Source organism: Archocentrus centrarchus, unplaced genomic scaffold (assembly GCF_007364275.1).
Source record: "Archocentrus centrarchus isolate MPI-CPG fArcCen1 unplaced genomic scaffold, fArcCen1 scaffold_30_ctg1, whole genome shotgun sequence".
NCBI classification, from domain to species: Eukaryota; Metazoa; Chordata; class Actinopteri; order Cichliformes; family Cichlidae; genus Archocentrus; species Archocentrus centrarchus.
In genome coordinates this window covers 1,526,112-1,553,227 of record NW_022060259.1, presented here as the reverse complement: position 1 = coordinate 1,553,227, position 27,116 = coordinate 1,526,112, and the positions used below count along the sequence as shown (strand labels likewise).

At 41.2% G+C, this 27,116-nt stretch overlaps 1 protein-coding gene across 1 annotated transcript; it reads right to left on the bottom strand.

The window, feature by feature from the left end:
• Positions 1–7,856: 7,856 nt before the first annotated feature.
• Positions 7,857–26,860, bottom strand: LOC115776383 (stromelysin-3-like). The gene is made up of 8 exons (XM_030724034.1): positions 26,680–26,860; positions 20,283–20,554; positions 15,789–15,932; positions 10,301–10,434; positions 9,996–10,210; positions 9,675–9,879; positions 9,218–9,478; positions 7,857–9,112 (listed from the first exon to the last, which is right to left on the bottom strand). Exons 1-8 carry the CDS (start codon positions 26,782–26,784, stop codon positions 8,985–8,987), a joined length of 1,464 nt encoding a protein of 487 aa, XP_030579894.1. The 5' UTR covers positions 26,785–26,860; the 3' UTR covers positions 7,857–8,984.
• Between the last annotated feature and the right edge of the window lie 256 nt (positions 26,861–27,116).

Here is a 27,116-nt window from a genome sequence, read left to right as displayed (position 1 = left end):
TTAATTTGATGTCTGCTGCCCCAATGTAATCTAACACTGACCATGAACAGCTCCTTTGCATCAGTGCAACAATGTGCATTATTGTAAACTCTATGACAGTTCTGCACACCAACAAGTGTAGTGTGCAGAAACTTTTTTTGTGCAAAGAAAAATGATAAACTGAGGTTGGAGCTATCGCTGTACTTATGCAGAGTGTGAACAGGAGTAAAGCTGGGATTTTTGCCTTGCTTTGGCTTGGTTTGGTTTTTTTTTTTAATTATTATTAATTTGGGGGTGGGGGGTGTCATGGTTCTATTCAGAGAAATGACAGAAATCCAAAGAAAACATATCAGAACTTGTAGCAGCCAATTCTCGATAAAATTGATGCAGTAAATGTTGAGATAAGTGGTGAAGCTGCCTTCTGTAGAGCAATTCTACCAGCACAGCTGCAACCACTTCTCTCAGGACATCAGTTTAGTTGGAGGTTTTTTTGTTTTGTATTCTTTGAGAAAATTCTACCAGTCCTTAAAGAAAATCATCAGCCAGCCGAGAGATATAATATCTCCAGCGTGTCCTGGGTCTACCCCAGGGCCTCCTCCCGGTGTGACACCTCACCCAAGAGACATCCAGGAGGCATCCTAGTCAAATGCCCGAGCCGCCTCAACTGGCCCCTGTCAATGTGGAGGAGCAGCGGCTCTACTCTGAGCCCTTCCCAAATGGCCGCACTCCTCAACCTATCTCTAAGAGAGAGGTCAGCCACCCTTCAGAGGAAACTCATTTCTGCTGCTTGTATTCGCGATCTTATTCTTTCAGTCACTACCCAAAGCTCGTAACCATAGGTGAGGGTAGGAACGTAGATTGACAGGTAAATCAACAGCTTTGCTTTAACGTTCGGCTCCCTCTCCACCACGACAGACCGGTGCAGCGTCCGCATCACTGCAGAAGCAGCCCTGATTCGTCTGTTTATCTCCTGCTCCTTTCTCCCGTCACTCGTGAATAAGACCCAGAGATACTTGAACTCCTCCACCTGGGGTAGGAACTCGTCCCTCAGAGGGCACTCCAGCCTTTTCCGGCTGAGGACCATTTGCCATGGTAACCAGAAACAAGAGGATGGAGTGCTGTTGCTTCTGCTTCTTCAGGATGGAATTTCAGAGTACCAAAACACCCTCAGACTTTTAAATATTCCCCCAGCCATGTTTCACTGTGGTTTCATTCTCCCTCTCCTGTTGGTCTCCTTACCTACATTCATTGTGCTTCATCAGTAAAAGAACCTTCCACTGTGAAATGCTGGCAGGTCTGAAGCTGCTCAAAGAATTTGTGCTTTTATTCCCCTCACAGAAAGTTTGGAGATGCTGCTCCACCTCTCAGCCTGCTCCTAGACAATGGTCAGAGTAGAAGTTTGAGGCACTTCTCCTAGATTCTGTTGACATTCCATTCTATACTATGTCATTCTCCTCGTGTTGAATTGACCCACAAATGTACAAATATATACGATTGTGGGATTTGTATAAAATATTTGTGTACAACATGTAAATGCTGGCCCTCACACTGCTCTAGGCAATGTTTATGCAAAATTTCATCAAGCTTGGTCCACTTGTCGAGGAGGGCATGCCCATCAACAGTTCTTAAAACAACTTCTCCCTTAGAGATAGGGTGAGGAGCGCGGCCATTTGGGAGGGGCTCAGAGTAGAGCCGCTGCTCCTCCACATCGAAAGGAGCCAGTTGAGTTAACAGTTAACATTTGTTTGACCTGAAACATGCAAGTGTGACAAATATGCCAAAAATTAAAACAGGAAGGGTGCTGAACATTTATTCATTTATAAAAGCAGGGGTGTGTCATTTGTGCACACAGACACACAATCACACACGCACACACACACTGCAAGAAACTGCTCATCTCAACAAGATCTTGCATTGTCTAGTCAGTATTGTTGTACAGTTGAACTGCAGTCAAACAGAGCTCTGAGTCTGGAGAATAATTTGGTAAATAATTCTGGTGCATAGATAAGAATATTGCAGAGTGGCAGGTTTTTCTAAGCAGTAATGTCCTGATTTAGAAGGATGGAGACGAGCATCTAAATGCAGCAACAATTAGAAGTGGAGCTGTCCTCATGCATGTGCTCGTAAGCTGAGAGTCCTCACAGATCTGACAAATGGCTGGATGTTTCGAGTGTAATGATTTAGTTCATATTGATGGGTATCGTGAAGCTTATGTACTGATCATATTTCCATGTGCTCCCTGTACACAGCATTTTAACATGAATTATCACTGTTATTCAAGTGATACAACTGTATGACTATAATCTGCATATTCCCTCAGACTGAATTCTTTGTGCATCCCTGATACATGTCCTATTGATAGGTTTTGATTCAATTATCAAAATAGAGTCAGAAGCTGCAGTTAAAGAGCAGATGTCTGACTAAACAAATTTAGACACATATTACACATACGTAGATCTGAGAGTTTAAGCGTGGACTGAAATTATTCAACAGTGTTACAAAAACATCTTACACAGACCTGCTGCCCCTAAGGGAAGTTTTTTGTAACACATCGATCTTTCAACTTACAGGAGATTTATGGGAGGTGAAGAACTGGTTGATATCATCCTGTCTCTTTAGTCATTAATCATAATGTGGGTTAAGGATCTCAAGGCACAAGGTAAATATATCTCACAGAAATTACTGCGATGCATTTTTCTTCTTCTCTTTCGTCTTCTTTCAGCTGCTCCATTTAGGGGGCGCCACAGCGGCTCATCAGCCTCCATCTCACCCTATCCCAGCATCCTCCTCTGTCACACCAACTTTCTGCATATCCTCCTTCACTGCATCCACGAAGCTTCTCTGTGGTCTTCCTCGTTTCCTCCTGCCTCCACCATCCCTCCTCTGCACATGTCCAAACCATTTCAGCCTCTCTAACTTTGGAGGCAAAGATAGAGCCGAAACAGGTGAGATGTTATGTTGTTGTAGTTTGCCATTATGAAGGTGTTTCATTTGATATACAACAACAGGTAAAATTTATTTTTTGACTTGTCAGGTAGGGAAAAACAATGACCATTTTAATTCAAGTAATTTATTATTTTGTGCGGTTGTTAGCACTGCTGCCTCACAGCAAGAAGGTCCTGGGTTCGAATCCACCGTCTGGCCAGAGCCTTTCTGTGTGGAGTTTGCATGTTCTCCCCCTGTGTCTGCCTGGGTTCTCTGGGTTAACATGACTCCTCCCACAGTCCACACACATGCACTTAGTAGGGTTAGGTTAATTGATGGTTCTAAATTGCCCATACAGTAGGTGTGAGTGTGATTGTAGGTGCCAAATATACAGCATAAGACCATACTGCCAACTCTGGGTTCAACTTACACGACTATGTCATCCTTCACACCACCTGCCTCCTTGTGCAGACTTTTGTTAGTTGTTACATATGTAGTATAACTTCTCATCTGTTACAGTGTTCTGCAGAAGCACCGTGTATGTCTGAGAATAGATTAAAGGTGTGTGCTAAAATATAACAAGAATGGTTCACATGTGTTGGGAATGACAACAGATAAGAGTCCAAACAGCAGGCAAAATATAACTTAATGCTGTTCATAGACCAGTGTGGACTTGTTTCTTTCATTTCAGTCAGCACCTCCATATAGATGTTTTCATATTATTAACCACATTTTCAAAAACAGTTGTGGTTTTTTTTCTGTAAATACAAAACGGGTTTATTCACATGAAATGCCATTGAATATAAAGGTAAACAGAGAGTCCAAGTTAAACAAAGGACAAGAAAAAAATGTCATCAAGGTACATTTGCAATGATTAAAATCACAGCTAACTGTCCAGATACAATGGACTGCTGCACACACCAGTGTATTTTACAAAACATTGCAATCCTCAGTGTCCTGCACTGTTGATTACAAACAGTATCAAACAGCACTGAATACACATTACAATATAAAAAATATACACACTAAGTCAAACTATAGTGAAGTTCTATCACATTTCTCTCATTAGGACTGAAACACAGTTTATATCCTGGAACATGGTCAGACAGGTGGTTGTTTTTCTCAGTGGTTTTCTAAGCAGTCAGCAGACTGAAACAAAGATCTAAAAAGACATGATGAGGACTATTGTATAGCACTAGAAGAATGCACTGAACGATGAAAAGAACAGAACCTTACATAGCATCTTAAAAATGTAAAATGAAGCCGAAGGTTTCATTCATCCTGGACATGCTGCAGTTTATTTTTTAAAAAAATTGCTTTCCAATGCAGGCTATCAGTGAATATCAGTCTCACCTGCAGCACAAACAAAGCAAACGTAACCCAAACTTTTCTCACATCAGGCCAGAGGTGGAAAAAGTACACACATTTGTCACTGTAGCCAAGATATCAGCAGATGAGCTATTACAGCTGATTTTCACCCCTTAGGCAGCGTAAAGCTAGCATCAGGGTGGAATTCAGTGAGTGAATCTAATAAGCATCATCACCTTACATTTAATTTGATGTAACCTAACACTGACCATGAACAGCTCCTTTGCATCAGTGCAACAATGTGCATTACTGTAAACTTTGCCACAGTTCTGCACACTAACAAGTGTAGTGTGCAGAATCTACCTAGTACTTTCATGCAGCCTGAATAACAAAAAGTTTGCATTCTTCAGTTTGTTTTGCAAGACGTTTCACAATGTGAAATAATGTCATTCAACATATCCTGTATGGATCTGTTCAAAAACTCTAAAATGAACGAGGACATTCCATGTAGACTTTGAATTTCCAGTTTATCAAATGTCACTGAGCAGTAATTACCTTTGCAAACAGACAGCTTTGAAAATTAAAGGACTGAAAAGTTGAGATATTTGTATTGTAAAAGTAAAAAGTTGTGTGAAAAATGAAATCTCAAAGTAAAGTAAAAGGACAGATACCTGAAAATTCTACTTAAGTGCATTAACAAAGTATTTGTACTTCATTGTACTACATCAGGCCAGAACAGCAGTTGATTTATGCACAAGCTGAGTCTGAGACTGGAAATACTTTTGTGAATAATTACACTATTATAGTTCCGCCTCAGTCAAAATGAGTCATTTCCTGGCGTTCCTGTTTTTTTTTTTTTAAAGACATGCTTTGCAGAGAACTTTCTGTGAGGCTAAATGGCCTGTGGCAGAGGTCAAAGGAGAGCATCTGATAAACATTTTGTGCAAAAATAAATGATAAACTGAGGTTGAAGCTATTACTTAGGCGTTGTGTTGAACGGGAGTAAACGTGGGATTTTTTTTTCTTGCTTTGCCTTTAGTTTGGCTTGGTATTATTATTTTTATTTATTTGTTTATTTAGGTTTTATTTATTTGTTTATTTAGGAAATGACAGAAATCCACAGAAAGCATATCTGAGCTTGCAGCAGCCAGTTCTCTGTAAGTTTAGTTGGAGGATTTTTTTGAGACAGTTGTCTGTGTTTTCTACATAAAGATAGTCTGTGTGGGTTCTCAGTCATCCAGGTCGTAGTAGTCTCAATTTTTTCAAGCTTCAGAGACTACATAAAGATAGCCATAGACACTGTGACATCACCTACTGGTTAGTGAAGCAAGGCACTGCAGCCCCTTGCACTTGCCCCACTGTTGATACAACTTGTTCATATATCCAGCTCGCCAACTGCTGACACTTGATTAGAACCACATTTTCCAACATGCAGTGTGATCAATACACTCCAGTGAGTAACTGAACATCTTAAAGAGAAAGCAGGAGGTCACATAGCTATTATAACTTCACAGAACTTCCATTTAGTGTTCCAGATGGAAGTTGTGATGTCTTCACCCCACCTGCCTTCTGATTCAGATTTTTGTCAGCTGTTTTACTTCCTAAGCCAGTATGACTACATGAAAATGGGAAATTGCTTTGAACTGCACTGTGTGATAAAGTGGATGAAAACCCACACTATATCTGGAACTATCTTTTTCCAGGCTGGAATGATTGTACAGCATATATATTTAATTACTTTAAAAACAAGAACTGGGTGCACAAGTTTGAATTTATTTTGCAGTTTCTCTAATCCACACGGGGTCAAAAGTATACATACAGGCTCTCTGCAATATGTACATACACTCACTTAAATCTTTTAATATGTGATGCTGAAGGTTCTACAATGTCTTTTAACATGAAAAGGCCTTTTAACCTCTCATTGGTGATAATAATTGATTACAACTGGTAGTTTCTCTTTGCAGCATAAAAAGGATTTGTTTGACAGCACTCATTGGATTGACCAATACTCAGAACACTGGATAAGTCCAAGGACCTGAGTGAAGATCTAAAAGGGAGAATTGTAGATGTACACAAGTTGGGAAGGTCTCTTGGAGCCATTTCTAAACAACTACAGATTCCAAGAGCATCCCTTCAAACAGTTGTATGTAAGTACAAGTTAATCAGATGTGTCGCCCCTTTGCCAAGGTCTGGAAGAAGACCCAAACTGTTACCCCCAGATGAGGGGAAATTGGTTAGGATGTTCAGGAACAACCCAGGAACCACCAAGTCTCAAACCTGCCACGAACTGACAACTGCTGGAACACCACCATCACCACAGCGCCGTGGACTGAGAGGGTCTATGGTGATGGGACAGGGCCATGTTCACCACTGTGTAGCCACTGAGCAGTTTGGAGACAAAGTTAGAGAGGCAAGGCTGAGGTGGTTTGGGCATTTGTAGATGAGGGATAGTGGATATACTGGACAAAGGATGTTGAATATGGAGCTGACTGACAGGAGGAAAAAAGGTAGACCTCAGAATGTTCATGGATGTAGTGAAGGAGGACATGCAGGAGGTTGGTGTGACAGAAGAGGATGCTAGTGATAGGGTGAGATGGAGGCGGATGATCTGTTGCAATGACCCCTGAAGGGAGCAACTGAACAAAGAAGATTATTGGGGGTGTATGTACATATTTGAGCCTGTATGTATAAATAAAATAAATTCAAACTTGTGCAGCCAGTTCTTGTTTTTTAAAGTCATTAAAGTCAGACACGGAAAAGAGCAGTTCAAAGCAATCATTAAGAACTCAAAATCGCCATGGCATTCATGCCCATGATAACAGTATGTAAACTACTGACCACAACTGCACACTGCTTTGGCTGCCGTTGACTGTTTACATAATTTTCCTTCATAGACTGTCTATTAAAAGGTGTGTGTAATCATAGTGATGTTACCCTTTTGACAGCTGTAAAGCCTCAAACTGAGCACTTTATGCTGTAGTCATTTGGGTATTTTGAAAGTGGATGTGATTGAGTGTGGGGTGCAGAAACTCAACGCACGCACTCATGATAGCAACTCAGTCACAAAGTAAACCGTACCCTGCTTTAAACTCCTTCAGGGCACTTTTCAGCACACAGTGGAGTTCTAGTTACAGTTCCCAAGAACCTTTTTATTGTGATATGTGACATGTACACTTCCTATTAAAGCATGTGAATAGTGAGGCAACCAGTTAACTAATAAAAAATTAGCTCTTGTACAGAACTGAGTGATGCAACTGGAATCAGCGGTTCATGATTTCCAACTTTACAGATTACAAATGTACACGAAAAACTTCTTGGAGGGAGAGCAGAGCAAGAAAAAGGTGTAATACCAAGATTTAACAAACTAACAATACTAAAGCTAAGGATATTTCCTCCATTTTTATTTTAGATTTGTTTTTTGTTTTTTTTTCAAACTCAGATTATTTTCACATGATCCATCCATCCATTCGCTTCCGCTTATCCTGGTCAGGGTCGCGGGGGGGCTGGAGCCTATCCCAGCTGTCATAGGGCGAGAGGCAGGGTACACCCTGAACAGGTTGCCGGCCTGTCACAGGGCCAACACAGAAAGACGAACAACCTTTCACACTCACATTCACACCTATGGGCAATTTAGAGTAGCCAATTAACCTAACCCCAGTAAGTGGGGTTATTTTCACATGATCTTAGATTGATATCTACGCTGCCTTTGTACGCTGCTTTTCACAGTTGTAGCAGCTGTAATAGAGTTTCCATGTAAGTGGAGGGTAAGGTGAGAGGTATTCATCTGGTTGCAATCTGCAAACTTCAGAGAAATCCCTTTGAACAGATGCCATTTTATTTCCACACGTTGGTCTTTTAATTTTCATTAATTTATTTGATTAGGTTGGAGTGCTACAGTGGAGGACTGTGTTAGGAGGTTTTCTGCCTGGTTCTTGGTTTGTTCATTGTTTCCTTTAGGTGTTTTCTGTGAGTTTTGCTATTCTGAGTTCTCAGTTATAGCATTCAGACTTTATTTCTGTAGTTGATCGTGTTTCTTTGTGTGTCTGCCTCAGTTAGTTTTGCACATAGTTTTAGTTTTATTTCTCATTGATTCCTGTTTGTTTTATAATTATTTGAGGGTTTTGAATTCTTTGAGTTTGTCTCCTCACTCAGTTATTAGATGTTTTCTGGTTTCATTATGACCTTGTCTTTAGGATTCTTAGACTTTAGGTATTTTAGGTATTCTTTTGTAATCTGGTTTCTGTTAAAGTTTAGAGTATTTGTATTTGTTCACATGTGTTAGTTTGCCCCTCCCTCCACAGTGTCCTCTTGTGTCTTATTGTCCAATCTTTGCCTCTGTACTGATAGCTCCCCATCTTGTGCTTTGTCCTTACTTTCACTTCCTTTGTCTCATTGTCCTTGATTAGTTTCAGTTGTGTCTTGTTACCCTTATGTTTCCACTCTCCCTGATCGCCCCCTCAGCCTATTGAAAGTCTCAGTTTGCTTGTGTTGTCTGTTTAGTAGCTGTCTCCAGATTGTATTCTCAAACTGACAGAAATTTCTGGCTGCAAAAGTAGGCAAATATAGACAGATTACATTTGTGTATATTGAAACTGGAAATATGCATGTACTACAACAGGCAAAGACTTTGAGTTTGTTGTTAAATTCATGTGCTATATCTTTATGAAATCCAGACTGAACATTTCCAAAATATCTGGAGTGTTTTGTATGGGAAATTTAACAGAAAAAATACATTCCATTGACTTGTAGATGTAATGCAGATGTATATTAACTTATTTGGACAGAGAGGCAGAGCATCCAAAGAAATCCATGCCAATGCTCCGGGGATAGCCTTCCAGTACCTTCAACGCCACAGGGTCAAACTTCCAGTAGTGCAGTCCACTCAGGAAATTGGCATAGCCTATGAAAAGGTGAAAGAATGCAAGAATGAACTCAGGGTTTGCAGGTTAAAACATTCTCTAGACTTATAAGTCACCAGGGAAGATTCAGAGATTACACTACTCACCATATCTGTCCAAAAAAGCTCCATCAATGTGGCTGGGCATTCCCGTCCACTCATGCATGCTGCGAGGACGGATGTCCTCGATTCGATTCTCCTGAACATTGAAGGGCCAATAGTAACCGGACTTGAAGAGGTAGACTTTCTCAGTATGGTCCTCTTCCCACTTCAAAGCTGCCTGGATGTCGCTTACAGGAAGACCGAGCCGCCTCACTGAATCTGGTCCTGTTATCTTCCTTTCAGCATCAAACACCCAGTAGTTGTCACCTGCCGTAGCAAAAGTGGAAATGAAACCCCAAATGCTGCTCTCATGCTCTCCTTAAAAGTGTTAAAAACACTTTGTTTGACTAATTCTGAGGTACAATTGAGGATATTTTGTGGAAACACTCCTTTAACATCCCCTCCCCGTGTATGAAGTGGCAAATTCTATTAAAAAATGGTCTTTTCTAGTTTGCTTCTTTACCTTCAAAAAACCAGATGTTGCCAGACTTGTCGTCATAAGCAGCATCAATATGGTCAGGAATTCCTTTCCAGTGACGCGATGACAAAGCTGGATATCCAGCTTGCAGCTGTCCGTCACGGATTCGCCAAACATATTGAGACTTAAAGAAGAAGAGCTCTCCCCTGATCATGGACACGGCATCAAAGATCGTTCTGCAGGCACTTGGCTAGGGCACAGAAATAAAATTAATAACTTTATATTTTTCTCTATGAACTGTTATGCAGCAAAATACAGGACTGGTTGAATCTTTAAAGTGACTACATGTATCTTCAAGGGCCTCACCAGTTCACTCTCAATCTCATTGGTCTCTGTGATCACAGGCGGTGTGTACCGAGGAGGTCCGTACAGATACTGGATCCCCCTTTTGTCATCCTCGCTCAGCTGCAGAGGGTAAGTGTCACTATAGAATGGGCACATCACAGCATCGGGTTCAAGGGAGTGCTGCAGGCCCAGCACGTGGCCAAACTCATGAGCTGCCACTTGGAGGAGGTCTGTGCCTAAACAAGCAAGCAAAAAGGGCAGTTAAACTCACATGAGATGTTTTAGTTTTTGTTTCACTGAGCCCAAAGTATTTCAAATGTACTCACCGACATTGTTGCCCACTGTCCACTGCTCATCATAGTCAAAGTGGACTTCTCCCTCTCTGTGTGTCTGGGGGAAATAGGCATGAGCAAGGATCCCTCCTGGACCATCGAATGGTAAGCTGTCCCCATGCCAGTACCTGCACAATCACGTCTTTCAGTGGACAAGGTAATCCTAGCATATATCACACTTTTGATGCTATTTCTATATGCTTAGCATGTTGAAAATTGAGTACAGTACAAGTTCTAATGCTAAACATTAGCTCCAAATAGCAGTGCACATCAGCCAATGACTCAGCTGATACCTTCAACATAACCAATTGGGAATCTTTTGTAGGCCGTGCTGTTTGAGCTGCTTTAACCTGCCCACAGCTACTGCATGGTGGAAGCCACCTCCACGTCAGTTCCACATTTTATTTTGGATGCGATTTAAGGCCACTGTGACAGCTCACCAGTCCTCCTGGGCGGTTCTGACAGTTTTCTATCTGTCTCTTCTCCCTGTTCTCTCTCTTTGGTAAACAACACCTCCATCCACGCACACACAAGGAGATTGTGCGTGGATGGAGGTGTTTACCTTTTTCAGAGGTGGTCCTCCATGGTGTCCGTTCTCCACCCATGTTACAGGTACACCTTGTGGGAGGGCTCTGATTACCTCGACTGTGGGCAATTGCTCGTTTCCTGTGTTCTTCTGAGGAAACCCTGTTGTTTGGCTCATTCTCCTGTGCCCTCTCTGCCGGAGCCAAAGGACAATTCTCTGCTGCCACTGCTGTCTGCTCCAGCTGATCCATCGAGAGAGCTTTCAGCTGTGAGTTTGGATAAAGCCCGTGGATTTTTAGCATAATGCTCCCTTGTTTTCAAACAACTCGGACACACACTCGTCTGACAACTCTACTATTGCATATATGGTTAATCTTCTTCAATTAACAATATATGCTAAAGTTCAATAATAAGTTTAAAGGTGTTTTCAATAAAGAAGTTATTGTCCGACAGGGGAGGAGAAAAGTTCAGTTGCCATCCCAGTCAGAACTGTACAATAACCTTTCTCACAAGAGCGTGCTGATGGGCATCTTTAAACAACGACGTGCATGATTATGTCACTGCCTGTGCTGTTTGTGCCCAAACCAAAACTTCCAGTTCAACTTCCATTGAACTTTTCAGACCGTTCCCAGACTTTGTCACCAGCCTGCTGCCCTACTCAGGCAACACCACTGTCTTAACAGTTATTGATTGTTTTTCCAAGGATGTCTATTTCGTGGCTCTACCAAAATTACCCTCTGCCCTGGAGAATGCTCAAGTCCTCTTTATGGACTGCAGTTTACTTCCAAGGTATGGAATTGGATCCCCAATCTGAGCAGGCTAAACAGGAGCTGGAAGTAGCCCTCAGGTGTGTGGCATCATCTAACCAGTCTATTTGAAGCTCTCAGCTGTCCTGGATTGAGTAGGCCCACAATTCCCTGATGTTATCACCAACCGGCCTCTCTGGTTGAAGCCTCCCTGGGCTATCAGCCTCCGCTATTCCTTTCCCAAGAAGATGAACTCTCTGTTCCATCTGTTCAGTACTGCCTCTGGTGCTGCTGGCTTTGGAGAGCCACCCGGGCTGCACTCCTGTCTGGCTGATCAGCACCAGCTTTTATGTTCCAGTTCAGGAAGTCCAGCAATAATCTAAGAATATCCATTTACATGCAGAATCTAAGAAGCAATCTCTGAGCTTTATTGGACTGTTTGAAATGCTTTATTTGATCATTCCTGTAACTGTTCATGTGAAGCTCCCACACCATTTGAAGATTCATGATTCTTTCCATGTTTCCCAGACTAAGCCAGTCTTGTCCAGTCCTCTGGTCAGCTCAGCGCTTTCAATGGTAAAGCGTTGTTTGGCTCATTATCCTGCAATTCTGCTTTCCTGGTTTCACATTTTCCTTCTCGGTCCAGACTCTTCTTTCCACATGGATACAGTAACCTTCACTCAGTGGGGAACCTCACCTGTGGAATCTCCGGACCGAGCTCTGTCTGCCCTTATCGAACTGGTTTTACTAGAATAAAATCCAGTAAGCCTACAGCAATTAATTATTACTCAGTTCTTCATGCAGAATGCTCTATAATTGTAACTATACAATGTAAAGTTTAAAAAAAGTGTGCTAGAGCTTAAATAAATAAATACTGTAACTTTTCTTGAACTGACCCAATAAAACTATTAGATAACTTGCTTGTATATTTGCTTAGTGAAATATGAAACTGCATTATTCTGTTTTATTTGTTGTTTGGATTACAAGGACCTTTATTTTGAAAATTATTTTCAGGTATTTAAATTAAGTTCCTTTGAATTTACAAAATTGAAAGCACATAAAAGCTAAATATTTACTGTATGTACTGTAATCCCTAAAGAGGTTCACTTTCTTTTCATGTGGTATTAAGAAACGTCTTGTGTCCTAAATTAGTTTGCTCTGGTAACTTTAGCCTTTTGTCATTTTTAAGAGCTTGACCATCTTTTGGCAGGATATGTTGCACCATATGTACTCATTTGTTCATCTCATGGCAAACAAGTACTCTAAAAACTCTGTGGAAATAGTTGAGTCACAAGTTTTTGGAGAAACTGCAAAATGTGTTGTGTTTAATTTGTTTAAATTAGCTGCCAGTTTCATGCCAGAAGGCTGTGCTACAGTACAGGTAAAATATCAGGTCGCCTGAGCTTTAATAAAATTTCCACCACAGCTACCTGTGAAACAGACTCTGCGCGGCATAAAGAAATGTGTGAAAGAACAAAAGTGAGCATTTATTTAGCTTTTATAGCAGGATGTGATTGGTGTAATTAAATACCCCATAAACTGAGTTGGCTGTATGGAAGACTACTTGGAGAAATATAGTTAGATTACATTATTTAGCTTGACTAAATGGTCCAATAGTTAAACTACTTCTTTTGTGTAGACTTGTTGACTGGTTTAGGGATTTATGTGGACCGGTGTTTCTATAAGATTATGTGGGACGTGTATTTGACATTAAAGTATGTCTGATGTGATTCTACCCAATATCTAGTAAAGTAGTGACTAGCCTAACAATGCTCGCCATGAGTTCTGCAGTTGCCCGTTTCTATAGCTGATGTACCTGATGTTATATAATCTAACAATGCAGATTATATAACATAAATAATTTGATTTTCTATTTTATTTATCTGAACATGTGGTGCAAACGTGTATTTGAAATTTAATGGCTGTAATATCTCAAAATTTTGTATCTTTTTATTTAAAATGTTTAATGTGTATAGAGTATGTTACACACAAATATTGGAGGGAGAGTATAATATCAAAACAGAATATAACAGCAGCTCTAAAAATGAGTTACGAATCTAACCTGTGTACAGGTTAGGACCTGAACATCTGGCAGAGTAACTGAAATGTGGCAGGACACTGAAAAACAAGAGAGCTGTCCTGGCACGGAAGTATCATGAACCATGTGCCAAAATAACTAATCTGATTTGATACAATATGTAGCCAGAGGCATGCTATTAAAAATCCCGCCAAACAAGTCCTGTGCTGCACTCATTCAAGTATGTGATCTGCTCTCAGCCTTGGCTGGGATACAGCTGGTTTAGGTTTTCCTTCTGACAGAAGGATCCAAAAGCTTCATGCCTGGGTCTTCACTTACAGTTCTTACGCTTAGTTACATAATTTACATAAATACCAACATTATTCTAACCTCTGTACAACAGCAGAGGTGGCTTGAACTGTGGAGGACAAAACATCATGCAAATCATGCATATATCTATCATGTTTTCTTCCTCAAACTCAGTTCAAACTGTTTGTTTTGCATTCTAATTACAGCTGCCATACAGCCAACTCACAAGAGCCTGTTTCACAAGCTTGAATATGACAGCAGCTGGCAGTGTGGGGCAGTTATTTAAACTAAACACAATTTGATGCAACCTTGCACACATGTCTACAGGTCGTGCTTAGCCTGAGTCACAGGCCTGCATGTGGCAAGTCAGCATCTGTTTAGGAAGTCTGATTAAAAAACTAGAGTAAAAGATTTTGGATCACGTGGTCTGCGTGTACCACACGGCCTCGTCTCAAGCCTTCTCCCAGAGCTCCACGAAGCTGCTGTGCTGTGGTTGGTTTTTGGCCACCATCTTTGCTGGTGTGTTGATTCAAACATCAGGATGACAACTCATGTTATTCAAAAACAAAAATGTCTCACATACACAGACCTCTTGGTAAAATCAGAGGCTACTTAGCTTCCCATGTCGTTGCATTGTGCTAGTTTAGAACATAAAGTGTTATGCGGGCTGGAAAGAAATCTGCAGAGGATCTGATCTGGCCTTGATTTTGACACATGGGCACTAAGAGATGGTTCTAGATGTTAAATGTGCTGAAAACGCAAACTGCAATAGCAAAAGACAGTTTTAATTTCCCTGTTTTACTTCTATATTTGCAGATATTCCTGCACAAGTCTATACAGTGAATATTTTTGTTGTATATTGCAATTCTGAAATGAAATGCTGGCTAAACTACGCTTTGGGGGGTTTCAGTTGGCTGGAGCACAGAGAAAAGTGCAAGCATGTAATGTCTGACTACTGTACAGTATGTTAATAGTCATAATGAGCAAGATTTTATCTGTAAAATGTATAATTCAGAATAATTGAAGGTGCTGCTTTCTTTTAAATCACGAAACACTTGTTTTTATGATTTATGATCTGGAACAGCTGCTTTCACCGATCTTACTTCAAAGTTACAGTTTTGTGGTTATTTTTGAAAATTCCAGCCTTCCTTCTGACGTATCTCATCTTCTATCTGCAGTCTGATGATGTTAGGGTTGATGCATGTGCATAAATTTAATATATGGGATTTGATGTGGTAATTGTTAATGGGGATAGTGAATTCTTGTTTTTAAACAACCGCCAGGACTTTCTAATATTAAGTAAAGTGATTATAATGTGAGATCATCTGTTTAAAGCTGAGCTTGAACAGGATAATCATATCAAAGCAGGTTCATCGGGGAAAGGCTAGAAAAGGAGAAGTGGAGCTTTGTGACATGGCCTAGTTAAATCCCAGATTTGAATTTTTAAGGGGATTTTGAAAAGGTAAAGCCTTCAGGCAGCCTGCAGCTGAGGGAATTTGCAGTCATTTAGCAGCCATGCCATCAGTGTGTTTATTTTTATTATTACTGTTGATATTTTTGTTGATTAAATGACTGAGAAGGAAAAATCATCTTTGGGTTCCTCTTTTAGATACATCTCTTTTTTCTGGAGTCATTGTTTTTAAATAACTGCTTTCACAAATACATCACAAATGCCAACAATTTCCACTGGATGTGCTAACTTTTTCACAACTGTAAATGCACACTGTACAAATGCACACTGTACAAATGCACACTGTATGAATAATCCCAGCTTCAAGCAGCTCACACGGTCCTCTTACTTTTTGTACTAAGTAGGAGGAAGGCCACATTTATCAGTGCTCAGCCTAATGATGCAGTGTGCTGTTTGCTGCTGTTTATTCCTCACCTGTTGAAGTCAATAATGATGTCAGCTTTCTCACTGGTGACCTCAATGAACCTCAGAGGAGTTACGGCCCCCCACACTCCAAACGCCTCCTGGAAGACACTCCGCACTTTGTCCTCACTCATCTGCCAGGGGAAACGAATGATCCTGGTTGGCACAAACACATTAATATGCTGTTTTATCAAGATACATTTAATATACATGTTCTTATGCTATGCTAGTCTAGATCAATACTATAAAACAAAGAGCGGCTGGAGAATACGACCAAATAAATGTCGTTTATGTGATTACTGAGATGCTATGACATAGTGTATATGCTATATATCATATACTATATCATCAGTACCGTCAGTATCATCAGCTGTGTTAATTAAAGTGTAAAACATCTATAAGAAAGCATTATCATTCATAGCTTTATTCAACTTTAATGACATTTTCAGAATTCCTAGGATTTGGCCAAGCCTGAGAGCAACACAAAACAACCAGCTGTGCTTCCTTAAAGTACACCCAGAAATGCCATCTCCATCACACTGCCCATCTCCAGTAAGGGTGGATCTAGTCATGGTCCTGGGTCTTGGGCCCAGCATTTTGTGTTTTGTGGACTCCTAAGTTCTCCATTTGTTTCAGTCCAGTTCCCCACTTCAGGGTCACAGGGGGGGGCTGGAGCCTATCCCAGCTGCCACAGGGCAAGAGGCAGGATATAGCTATTATAGGTCACCAGCCTGTCACAGACAACCATTCACACCTAACCCCACTAACTTCATGTCTTTGGACTGTGGGAGGAAACCGGAGCACCCTGAGAACCCATGTTGTTTCTTGATCTTGATGCCATAATGTTGTGTTTGAAGAAATCCTTCGCCGACACAGTCTCAATGCATATATACAAAGTTTATTACAAAAAGATCAAAACAGATGCTTCTCGAGCCATCTGGGTGACAGAGAAAGCCAATGATCTTCTGCATACCCCAACAAAGAGAACACAAAGATTATATAGGGTTGGTAAAACCCCCCACATTCCTAACTTCCCATATATGGCTATGAAAACAACTTCAACCTATACCTTATACTGGACATCTGGTCAATTCCTTATATGGAAGCAAGAGAGCCTGCCAGGGGTCATCTGTGCATCTGAGCTGCATCTCAAGTTACCCTTTTGCACAAACCAACAAAGGCTTTACGGAAAGAGACCATATATGCATATATAGCATTTAGCATACCAGTACAGACACCACACCCACACAGACACAGGGAGAACATGCAGACTCCACAGAGAAAGGCCAAATGGTGGATTCGAACCCAGGACCTTCTTAATGTGAAGCAACAGTGCCAACCACTGCTGCCACTCTTCAGTTCTGTTCATCATTAGAGTCTTAGTTTGTTTACTTTTTAATTTTCCTCCTTTGTGTTTTTCATCGTGCTTTATAATTGCTTACAGTTATTGTTTTTTATCTTACCCCCAGAGTATTTTGGGTCCTTGGTTCCTGGTGTTGCCTTATCCTTAGCTGAGTAGGTGTTTCCTTTGTATGGTGTTTCTTGTAGCAGACTTCCTTGGTTATACTGTCAGTTTAGTCTTTAAGGTTTCCGTTATAGTTTCCCTGTGTTCTTTGTATCTTGTCCAGCCTTTGTCCCTGTGTTGTATTTTGTTAACCTTTTCTCTCGTGTGTTTAGTATTTTACTTTGATTAGTCTCATTTCTCTGATTGTTTGCACCTGTGTTCCCCGCAGCCTGTGTTTGAGTCTGTATTTGGGGTCCTCGGTCACACACCTGGTGACAGATCCGATCCCTGGAGCTGCACTTTTCCTCATTAATAATCCAAACCAGTTTTATTTACTTAATGCAGATGCTGGAAGTTTGTGCACATTATATAGATGATATAAATGCTAAAATGATAGATTCCTCCTATATACCAACTAATGCATTACTGTAGGATATGCATGAATGCTTGAATTTATATTTCTTTCTACAAAGTGGGAAATGATGGAAAAAGTCTGAGTACCGCTGCACTAAGGGATTAATATTGCATTTTGTATACAGTATATTCGTTGTGTTTTCTTTGTACTTTAAGAAGTTTGCAGTGCAGTAAAAAGCAGATCAGGGCAGCATGACAGATGTTTGATTACACAAACATTACATAGGAGCAGGTCATGGATGGCAGGTACTGATTTGTAAATTACTGGACATGAATAACAAGCTTATTATATAATATTCTACTGCAGTATATTTAACCGGGCAGCTCATTCTCTTTCTCTTGACAATACTTTCTTTAAAGATATCACACATTTGGGGTCAGCTTAAAAGAAAGGCAGATGTGAAATGTTAAAGTGAGGTCAGAGGTCAGATGTGACACAACATTTGGATGCAAACTATGATGTGATATTTAGAACCCACATCATTTGAACCCAGTATCATTTCCTAAATGTTGCCAATACGAACAAAGGTGGCAGAATTTTAAGCAGTTTTAAAGATAAAAGACATTTTATGAAAGTTTGACCTTATCTGACCCTGAAGAAGAGGTCATCGTGCTATTTTGGACCTCTGATCAGAGGACCAAAATAGCATGATGTTTAGAATCGCCATATATCATTTCCTATATGCCTATATATTATCAATACAAACAATGGCAGTAAGAAACATAGTTTTAAATCGCTCTATATAGCATTATTATCACTCTGACCTTCAGATCAATCTGACCTTAAAGGTGAGGTCAGAGGTCAGCTGTGACAGAATATTTGAAATCTTTATATGGTAGTCCCTATATGTTGACAGTGCACACCACACTTGTAAGAATCATGGTTTCTATGTTATAAGGCTTTCTGCTCATTTCCAACCAATAAATCATGAAGTAGACCTTGAAGACCTCTTTAGTCAAATTTTATTGTTAACACAAGCGCGCTCTGCACCCCGACAGGTTTTATCAGAATTCAGGCAAAACTTTTCCAGCTATCGTGTTTACAGACAGAACGACATGCAAACGCTACCAAAAGCATGACCTGGTTGGCGGAGGTCATTTTTAAAAACAGCTACTTTTACTACATTTGCAGACCCAAATGGGGAGATACATCACAGTGTTGGGGTGACTTTATAATAATCTCATCACTTTAGCGAGTGTATTTGCCCCCAATAATGACGGTTCATCATTCTTATTTGAGGATGGATTTTTCCCAGTCATCTGGTAACTTTTCCCTACCACCCAGAGCCTGTCTCAGCTCCTCCCTGATTTCTGCACAGCATTACTCTTCCTTCAAATTCCAACATTTAATCCTTTGTCCTCCCTTCACTCACTTCTTCTTCTTGATGTCCAAAGTCATCGTACAGACTATCATCGAATGCTGCCCAGCTAGTCTCCCTGACACCATCTTGCAGAGTCTTGCATTGTGTGTGCTGGGTGTGTAGGGTCTATCAAGATACAGGAGGCCCGTTTCCTGCATTTGCTGGTGTAGATGTCTGTGGTGGTGTGAGGAGGCTACAGCAGTCCTCTGTGCAGCTTTCACCACCCTCAGCAGAGCCTTCTTCTCTGCCACAGAGCAGCTGTCCTGCCACACAGTGAGCAGGAGCATGGGAGGCTCTCCACCACACATCTGAGGCACCGGTGTGCCTTCTTAACCAGGAAAGAAGTGAAGGTCCTCAGACAGATGTACACTAAGGTATTTAAAGCTGGAAACCACTTCAACAGCTGCTCCCTTGATGTGTAGGGGTGGAGGGGAGTTTCTGAGCTTCCTGAAATCCCCGATCATCTCCTTTGTTTTCTTGGCATTGATGCAGAGATTATTATCCCTACACCAGATTTTTTTTTACCTCCTGCCTGTAATCAGACTCATCATTGTTGGTGATACATCACACCACTGTTGTGTCATCTGCAACTTCACGATATGAGAGCTTTTATGTTTTGCTGAGCAGTCACATGTTAGTGCAGTTAACAGGAGATGACTCAGCACAGAGCCCTGGGGGATCCAGTGCTGAGGATGATGGGGGAGGTGGAGATGTCCTGGATTTTGATAGGCTGTGCCCTGTTGGTTAAGAAATCCAGGATCCAATTGCAGAGGGAAAAACTCAGGCAGAGTACTGTGAGTTTCTGCACCAGAGGACCAGTCACAGCCCCTGCACTGTAAATCCCTGCTCTCACCTCCACATTCATGGATGGATGGATGGATAGATGGACAGACGGACGGACGGACGGACGGACGGACGGATATTTTTTTAAATATCAATTAAAGAACTTACTGGTTGGTTAACCATTACAGAAAGTACTGGTAAAAATGATTTTGGTAATTAGCAGTATTGTTAATTTAAGGTAACTGTGACATAAACCTTAAACTGGGTGGTCTAATAAATGTCTTAAGCTTCAACAATTAATGTGAAGTTAAAACAAACATTTTATTTACTTTAGCTTGCTTCAATTTTGCATTGCTGCAAAAATATACATCATGTGCTGGTCTGATGTAACGTAGGTAACACATCAGTAAAATACTGCAAGGCTGAACAAACCACTGTACTTACTTGTAAGTTAGGTCTGTCTTCTCCCATCGCCCACCAAAGAGCGCATATCGCTTCCTGCGCTGCTGCCTGCTCAGGCCCCCCGTCCTCTTCTTCCCGCTGTAATACGTCGTGCTGAGCTGTTTTATGGTGGGATAGTCTGGGACTCCACAGCGAGGACGGTTCCAGAAATCTGTGTCATTCTGGGACTTCACACTAAACTCTTCATTTAGTGTGTCCTGTTCATGATTTGCCCTCTTCTTCAGACCAGCATGACTGCTGCTGTGAGCCCATCCCTGAGAAAAAACACACATTTTAGCCATCCATAATAACCCAGATACAGTACAAACAAACGTCATCTATTACGGTCCACAGTAATGAACCCATGAAGTCTGCAGTGGACTGGATGGTTGTTGACATATACAGAGAATTATTAAATTATTCATAATATTTGTGGTGTGTAAGAGGAAAACGATCCATGTGTCTGAAAAAGGACAGTGGAGGTAGAAGGAGCGAAGTTTGTGTGTCCCCATCAGTTGTATTTGATCAGATTTCTATGAGCAGATAGGGGAGTGAAATATTTAACTGTGACGTAAAGAAAGGCATCAGTGTTTGAGCTCACTAATCCATCTCATGTTTGGAAGTGTCACGGGCCTCTGTGCTGGCTGCCTGACACCAGCTGAGGGCGGCTGCTGGCCCACTTGGGTTGGTTTTTGTTGGCTGATGTGACGATGAAAGCTGGCCCAGGTTAGCTTATGATTGTTGCTACAGTTCAGGTCCAGAGTTGCTGAGTGGCCTGTTTAAGCTGTGCTAATATACCACCATATGTCATTTAAGTCTAGCATGAGGTGAGAATGATTGAGTGACAGTTCTGGCTGGGATGCTGGGTCACCATTTAACAGTTCTGTTCTTCACAGATGAGCGTCCAGACCATGAAACTAATGTAAAGGACAAAATAGACTCAATAAAGGTGCAGTAAAATAAATTTGTGGTTTTGTGAATATGAAAATAAAGTTTCCTTTATTCAGAATAGGTAAATACCAGGAATTATTGTCTTTATCAGATTTATCAGTTCTTTTCTTGCTAAAGAAGAAAACTGTCACCTTAAATTATTCTGGAAAACATGTTTGCACAGTCTTTATCTGCTGCAGCACCACCTACAGTTTCACTGCATTGAATCCCTGTAACAAAGTGCCTGTCAGAATGAACTCATGATATATGAATCTACAGCAGGAAAGACGTAGTAACCACCAATCTGTCAGCTGAGACAAACACCCGTGTTCTTTGTTCTGCAAAACCAACAGGTTTGTTCTGAATTAACAGACAAAGGGTCTGTTTAAGAATTAAGTCCAGTTAACCTCCCTCATGTTAGTAAGTGCTCTCCACCCAGTATAAAGTGGAATTAAAGAGTCTCTCTTTTTATTGATTGGCCTTCATGAATTTGAAACCAAATGGGACACTCAAAGCTTCAAAAGTCTTTTACTGTAGAGGAAAAAGATTAAGGCCTGATGTTTGACGTCGATGATTAAAAGCTTTGCTCGCCATGAGTCAGCTTCAAAAACCTCAAACAGCAGGATCTATAGAATGAGGCATGCCAGCGAGGCCCAATCCAACATGTAAAGTAAAGAGTGGTTAACTGCTGCACAGAAATTCAAGATTCATATGTTTATTCTTGGACTCTGCTGGAGTAGCATACTGCAAAGCAGCCGCCTGCAAGCGGCACCCAGAGTCCAAGCAATCCAAACCAAAAACAATAAATCCATTTGGACTGGTGATTTTTTTTTTTTCATACTTTAGTCCTTTGTGTTCAATGTGCTAAATTTCCAGCTCCAAGCAAAATGACTTTTCCAAATCATGGAAAACAACAGGATGGCAGACCGCTGACCAGTCAGCTGATAAACTACTTATACCTTAAATCTGAAAAAAAAACTCACAAAACTAGATGGAACAATGCTCAGCTGCGTATTATGAGAACAATCAGAGCTGCGGTGGGTCTGGCAGAGTTAATGAGCTTTGACATGCTGAAGCCACGCTGAGCTGACAGACAGTTCAATTTAGGCTGAGTGACAGAATTAAAGCAAGTATGTTTGTTTGAAGGCATAAAAACAAAGTCACGCTGAAACAAAGCATCGTGTACACTGGGGGAATCCTGCTGATGGGGCCGACATGTCCTCACAGGATACTGTGGTTCCTGCATCTCGCCCAAATCAGCACGCCTGAGCTTCAGGCCCAATGAACTGCTGGGCCCTTCTGCAGAGGGGAGCACTGCCGTATCTAATAGGGGGTTACATTGAGGACTCTTTGTTGATGACACTCAAACATGCAACTACAGGTGCCCGCAAGTATGAACTTGCACATGACAGAAAAAATGTGCAACACACAGACACAAGTGTGTTCCTCAAAGCTGCAAAAAGCTGCATCACACACAGTTAGCAGATGTCTGGAAATTCCCTCTTCAGCCGTGACATCAGGTCACCTGCAGCATAACACAGGGAGTGTGTTATGAAAGGTTCTTAAGGATGCTGAGGAATTACTGGGAATGATCATTTTCACAGTAACAAAAAACAAGTGGGATCTGATTTGACTCCCCCCAAAACACACATGTGATAAGATCCACTCCCACAGACATCCTTTGGCAGATAAAAAGGCCCAAACAAATTTCTCCAGGGTAAATATTTAACCACAAAAAGTCCCAAATATCAGCAGGCTGTAAGTGTTTTGCACACAGAGCGTCTGACTGTGCCAAGCGGAGGGAATGTTTGCAGGATGAAGGGGATTAGCATGAATGGAGATGAGAGGCTGTTTCTCCACGGTAAACATCTCTCAGTAAACCTTCAGTCAACAAGCCCATCATACCACTGATAACATCAGCTTTTCCACAGGAACCTTTGAAAACAGCTTTTTCTATGAGTTATGGTTTCTGATATGAATGGTTAGTTTTGTCTTTCCTTTGTGGTTTTGAAGGTTTTCCCCTCTGCTGTTCATTCTGTGTGTTTAAATTTGTCTCATTATTTTTCTGCTCAATCCCTTTTACTTTACTTCCTGTATTATTTTGAAAGTTAGTTCTTTATGTGGCATTTTACTTTCTTACTTCCCCTTTTGTTGTTTCCTCACACTCAATGTGTGATTAGGTTCACTGTTACCCTTCTCTCCCTGATGTGCACATTTAGTGCATGTCTATTCCCTCACATTCCTCCACCTGGTTTGTTTTCTCCGGTTAGATTCCTGCTTTTTTTGAATTGGGATTTTCCTGTCTCCCTGCACGGGGCCTTTAGTCAAACCATTCACTTGTTTTTTGTTCCATCCACCTGAAAGTCCCTGTTTTCTGTATATAGGATGCTCTTGTAAAATATTCCTTAAGCAGTTTTTACCTTTTTGTCCCATCACACTGTTTTAGGTCACTGAAAATAACCCTTTTAGAAAGCTTAGAAAGATTTTCAGAAATTCAGACTGCAGTGGTGATGTGCAGACCTGGAGAAACGGAGACTTTTGGAAACAATCTTGTGAGGTTTTGATTGCTGATTGGATTTTATCAGCTCCTAATCTACCGTGTCATTCCTCCAAAGAAAATAAAAGCTTGCTGCAGATGCCAGCGGTGATTACTGCTGTGAAATGGTTTATTTTAAATCAAAATGATTGTTTCCTTAGTAGCTTTGTTGCCTAAACCTGACCAAACAGTTAGCAAAATCACCCAGCCGAAACCAAAAACGTTTAAAAACGTGTCCCAGTCAACTCAAAGTCCTTTCTTCTGGGTGGAAGTCGTGACTGTTTCATACCGACCCTGCCAGCTCCCTTTGATCGAAGGCTCCATCCATAGTTGAGGACACAGGACAGATTATTGCAGAAAGGCTGATAAAAAAAAGCAAGACTGATTTCACTTTAAAAGAGTTTCATAATAAAAGTGTGATTATAGGCACAGCGAGGAAAGTGTTCCGGTCTGTTATTGGATCTTCCAGCTCAGATCAGAGCTTTGGATAAATCTGAAGAGTACAGAGGAATGGTGGCTGATATAATACAATGCAACTATCTTTTTTTCCCTTTTTGTTCTTTCAGCTTCTAAAGTTTTCTGAACATTTTGGTGAAAAACCTCTAAAACATGTCAAGAGGCCCAAATAAGACACGGCTTCAGCGGCCACAAGCCAAACAACAGGATTCACCCACTCAAACATCTATTTAAAATATGCCAGAGATAACAACATTTACCTTTATAATATAGTTGTGCAATCAGCTCAAAATAAATTATGTATTAAAACTGGCAACAATATTGCTAGTTTTAATGCAGTAGATGCACATTCTGGGCTGACTTGTCTGGACAGGCTAAGTTATCTGCAGTCATAAGCACTGCCATTCCCTGTGTCTTGCATTTTTCCACCTATATTAGAGCAGCATGAACCACACACTTCGCTTTGTCACCTTCAGGTTTTCATATTGTGATATTCTGTGAATATTTGAACTATTAAGAGGACCTATTCTGCTCAATTTCACCTCATCATTTTTATTCTGGGGCTCTACTGGAGTAGCCCTGATCTCATACTCAGCCTTGGTGTAGCCCCTGAAACACTATATTTTTAATGCCCTTTTCTTTCACTTTAAGCCAACTTTCTTCTGATTGGTTGCCCTTCATAAACAGAAGATATGAACAGCATGTGGTCAGAGCTTGTGCTTGCAGCCAGAACTGTGCACCTGAGACGATTATATTAGGACGATTCACTGTCTATGACATCATCCAGGGTCAAGAATGGAAAAATTGAAAGTTAGAGAATAAAAATGTCTGTGAAATGATTTCCACTACTGCTATCATTTCCTTTTTGGCCACTTTATCCAAAGCCTTTTGAAACGTGGCTTATATTTTTGTATGTTTGTTATTTGTTGTTGTTTACATGCTTTCTGTCTAAGCCTGAAAACATTTCCCAGCACTCACCCAGCACATCAGGTACTCACAAAGATGGTTAACACAGCTAGAATTCTGGCTCCCACAGACTGGCTGTGTGCCCATGTCAATCAATCACAGATACTCCTGATCTCAGCTTGTTATGGGTATAAAGTACATCTGTCCACCACTCCACACCACGAGCAACGACCAACGAGCCGTCAACAGAAGACTGCAGACCTGCACGAGGCTGGAACGACCATCAGCAAGAAGCTTGGAGAGAAGGTGATGACTGTTGATGTGATTATTCAGAGAATAGTGGAAGAAATATAAAATGACCATCAATCGCTGTGATCATGAGAAGGGTGGTGGATAGGCCCAAAACTACATATGAGTAATGGCAGCAGGTCAGGGTTTACAGGCTACATTAGTTTGTGTAAAATCAAAAAAAGGGAAAAACTGTTTCTCCTGTTAAAATGTAACTGGATAAAAAAAAAAAAACATCCTGCTGAAATGTTAGTATAAAGAAAGAGGAAAAATACAGAAAATGCAGATCAAAACTGTTCTTGACTTAATGTTCCTTCAGCCACTTACCATGCAGATTAATTAATGTATAACTCATCATTCACTGTCAGTCAAGAAGTGTCTTACGGGATGGCCTCCCACACAAAATAATGTCAGGGCTTGACAGTATGTTAGGATGATTCATCTGTCAGCAGTAGTGAGTCTGCTTTAGTTGTTGGGATTAATGGCTGGAATCAAAGTGCCTGACACAGCTGCACAGGGTCCTGTTTGTCAGGGCTATTTGTTATCTGTGGATACTCGAGACAGCTTACAAACAGGCCTTGGTGGGGTTATTGGGTTGCTCACTGCCTGTTTGCCTTAGGTCTGCGTGTTTCTGTCTGTAAGTAGCTATCTGCTGTTTTCCCCTTTTCCCTGAGTCAGCAAACCAGCGGCGTTTGCACCGGAGTTACCAGGAGACTTGTCCCTGCCTGCATAATCTGACTCTCACTCACCGGAAAGCAGTTCAGGCATCCTCCAGGGTGTAGAGCATGGCAACAGCACATATAGTATATTAGTGAGATATATCTGCAGAAAAGGAATGTGTCATTCCAAACCAGATAAGCATTCCCAAATCATTCTGCTCCACTGAAGACGTTCTAGCGTTAGAATCAGTTTTCTTGGGATTATGGCAGCATAGTATTTTCAACAATGATTTCTCAAATCTCAGCTCATCAACGAACAGTGTGAGCATTCATATCTTTAAGAACACATCATCCAGAAACACATCATCAAGCTGCGCTAAAGAACAAACGTGTTTCCAGCAGCAGCAGATTTGGAGACAGGAGCGCAGCTTTTAGCAGAGATGAGAAACATAACAGGTAACTTCAACATACTTAACAACACAATTCATTTGTTCACGTGAACTTTCCTATTGCAGGATTTTTCTTCATCCTTGCACGAGTGAAAGTTCACTTTCTCTTTCCTAATGATCTGTTGCGCAAACAGATTGAAGAAAAGCGTCTTTACGCTGCAGATGCTTTGACTCACCTGCAGCTGCTTGGCGGTCCTCTGGCCGTACACCGGCAGAGAACGGGCGCAGAGGAAAAAGTGCAAAGACAGGATGCTGCCACAAAACACGACAGCTCGCAACATCTTCTCCTGGCTGCGACGGTGACGGCGCGGGCAGAGCAGACTGTGGGATGGTTGTCGGCGCGAGTTCTTGTGCCCTGTGGCGGGTTTCTTTGTCCTACTCTCAGATGACAATTTTACGAGCTCTCAAGAGTTCAAGTGCAACACACGTGATTTAACCCGTTACACTCCCAGCGGCGCAGCAGCTCTTGGGTTTCGCAAACTGCTGTAATCTGCACATCAGAGTGACTATTGCGCTCCTTTTCCGATCATTGCGCTGTACATTAAAAAGGTGAGTGCAGGTAGGCGCTCCTACACGAAATTCAGAGACTTCAAGTCCTGCATTCTGGTGGATT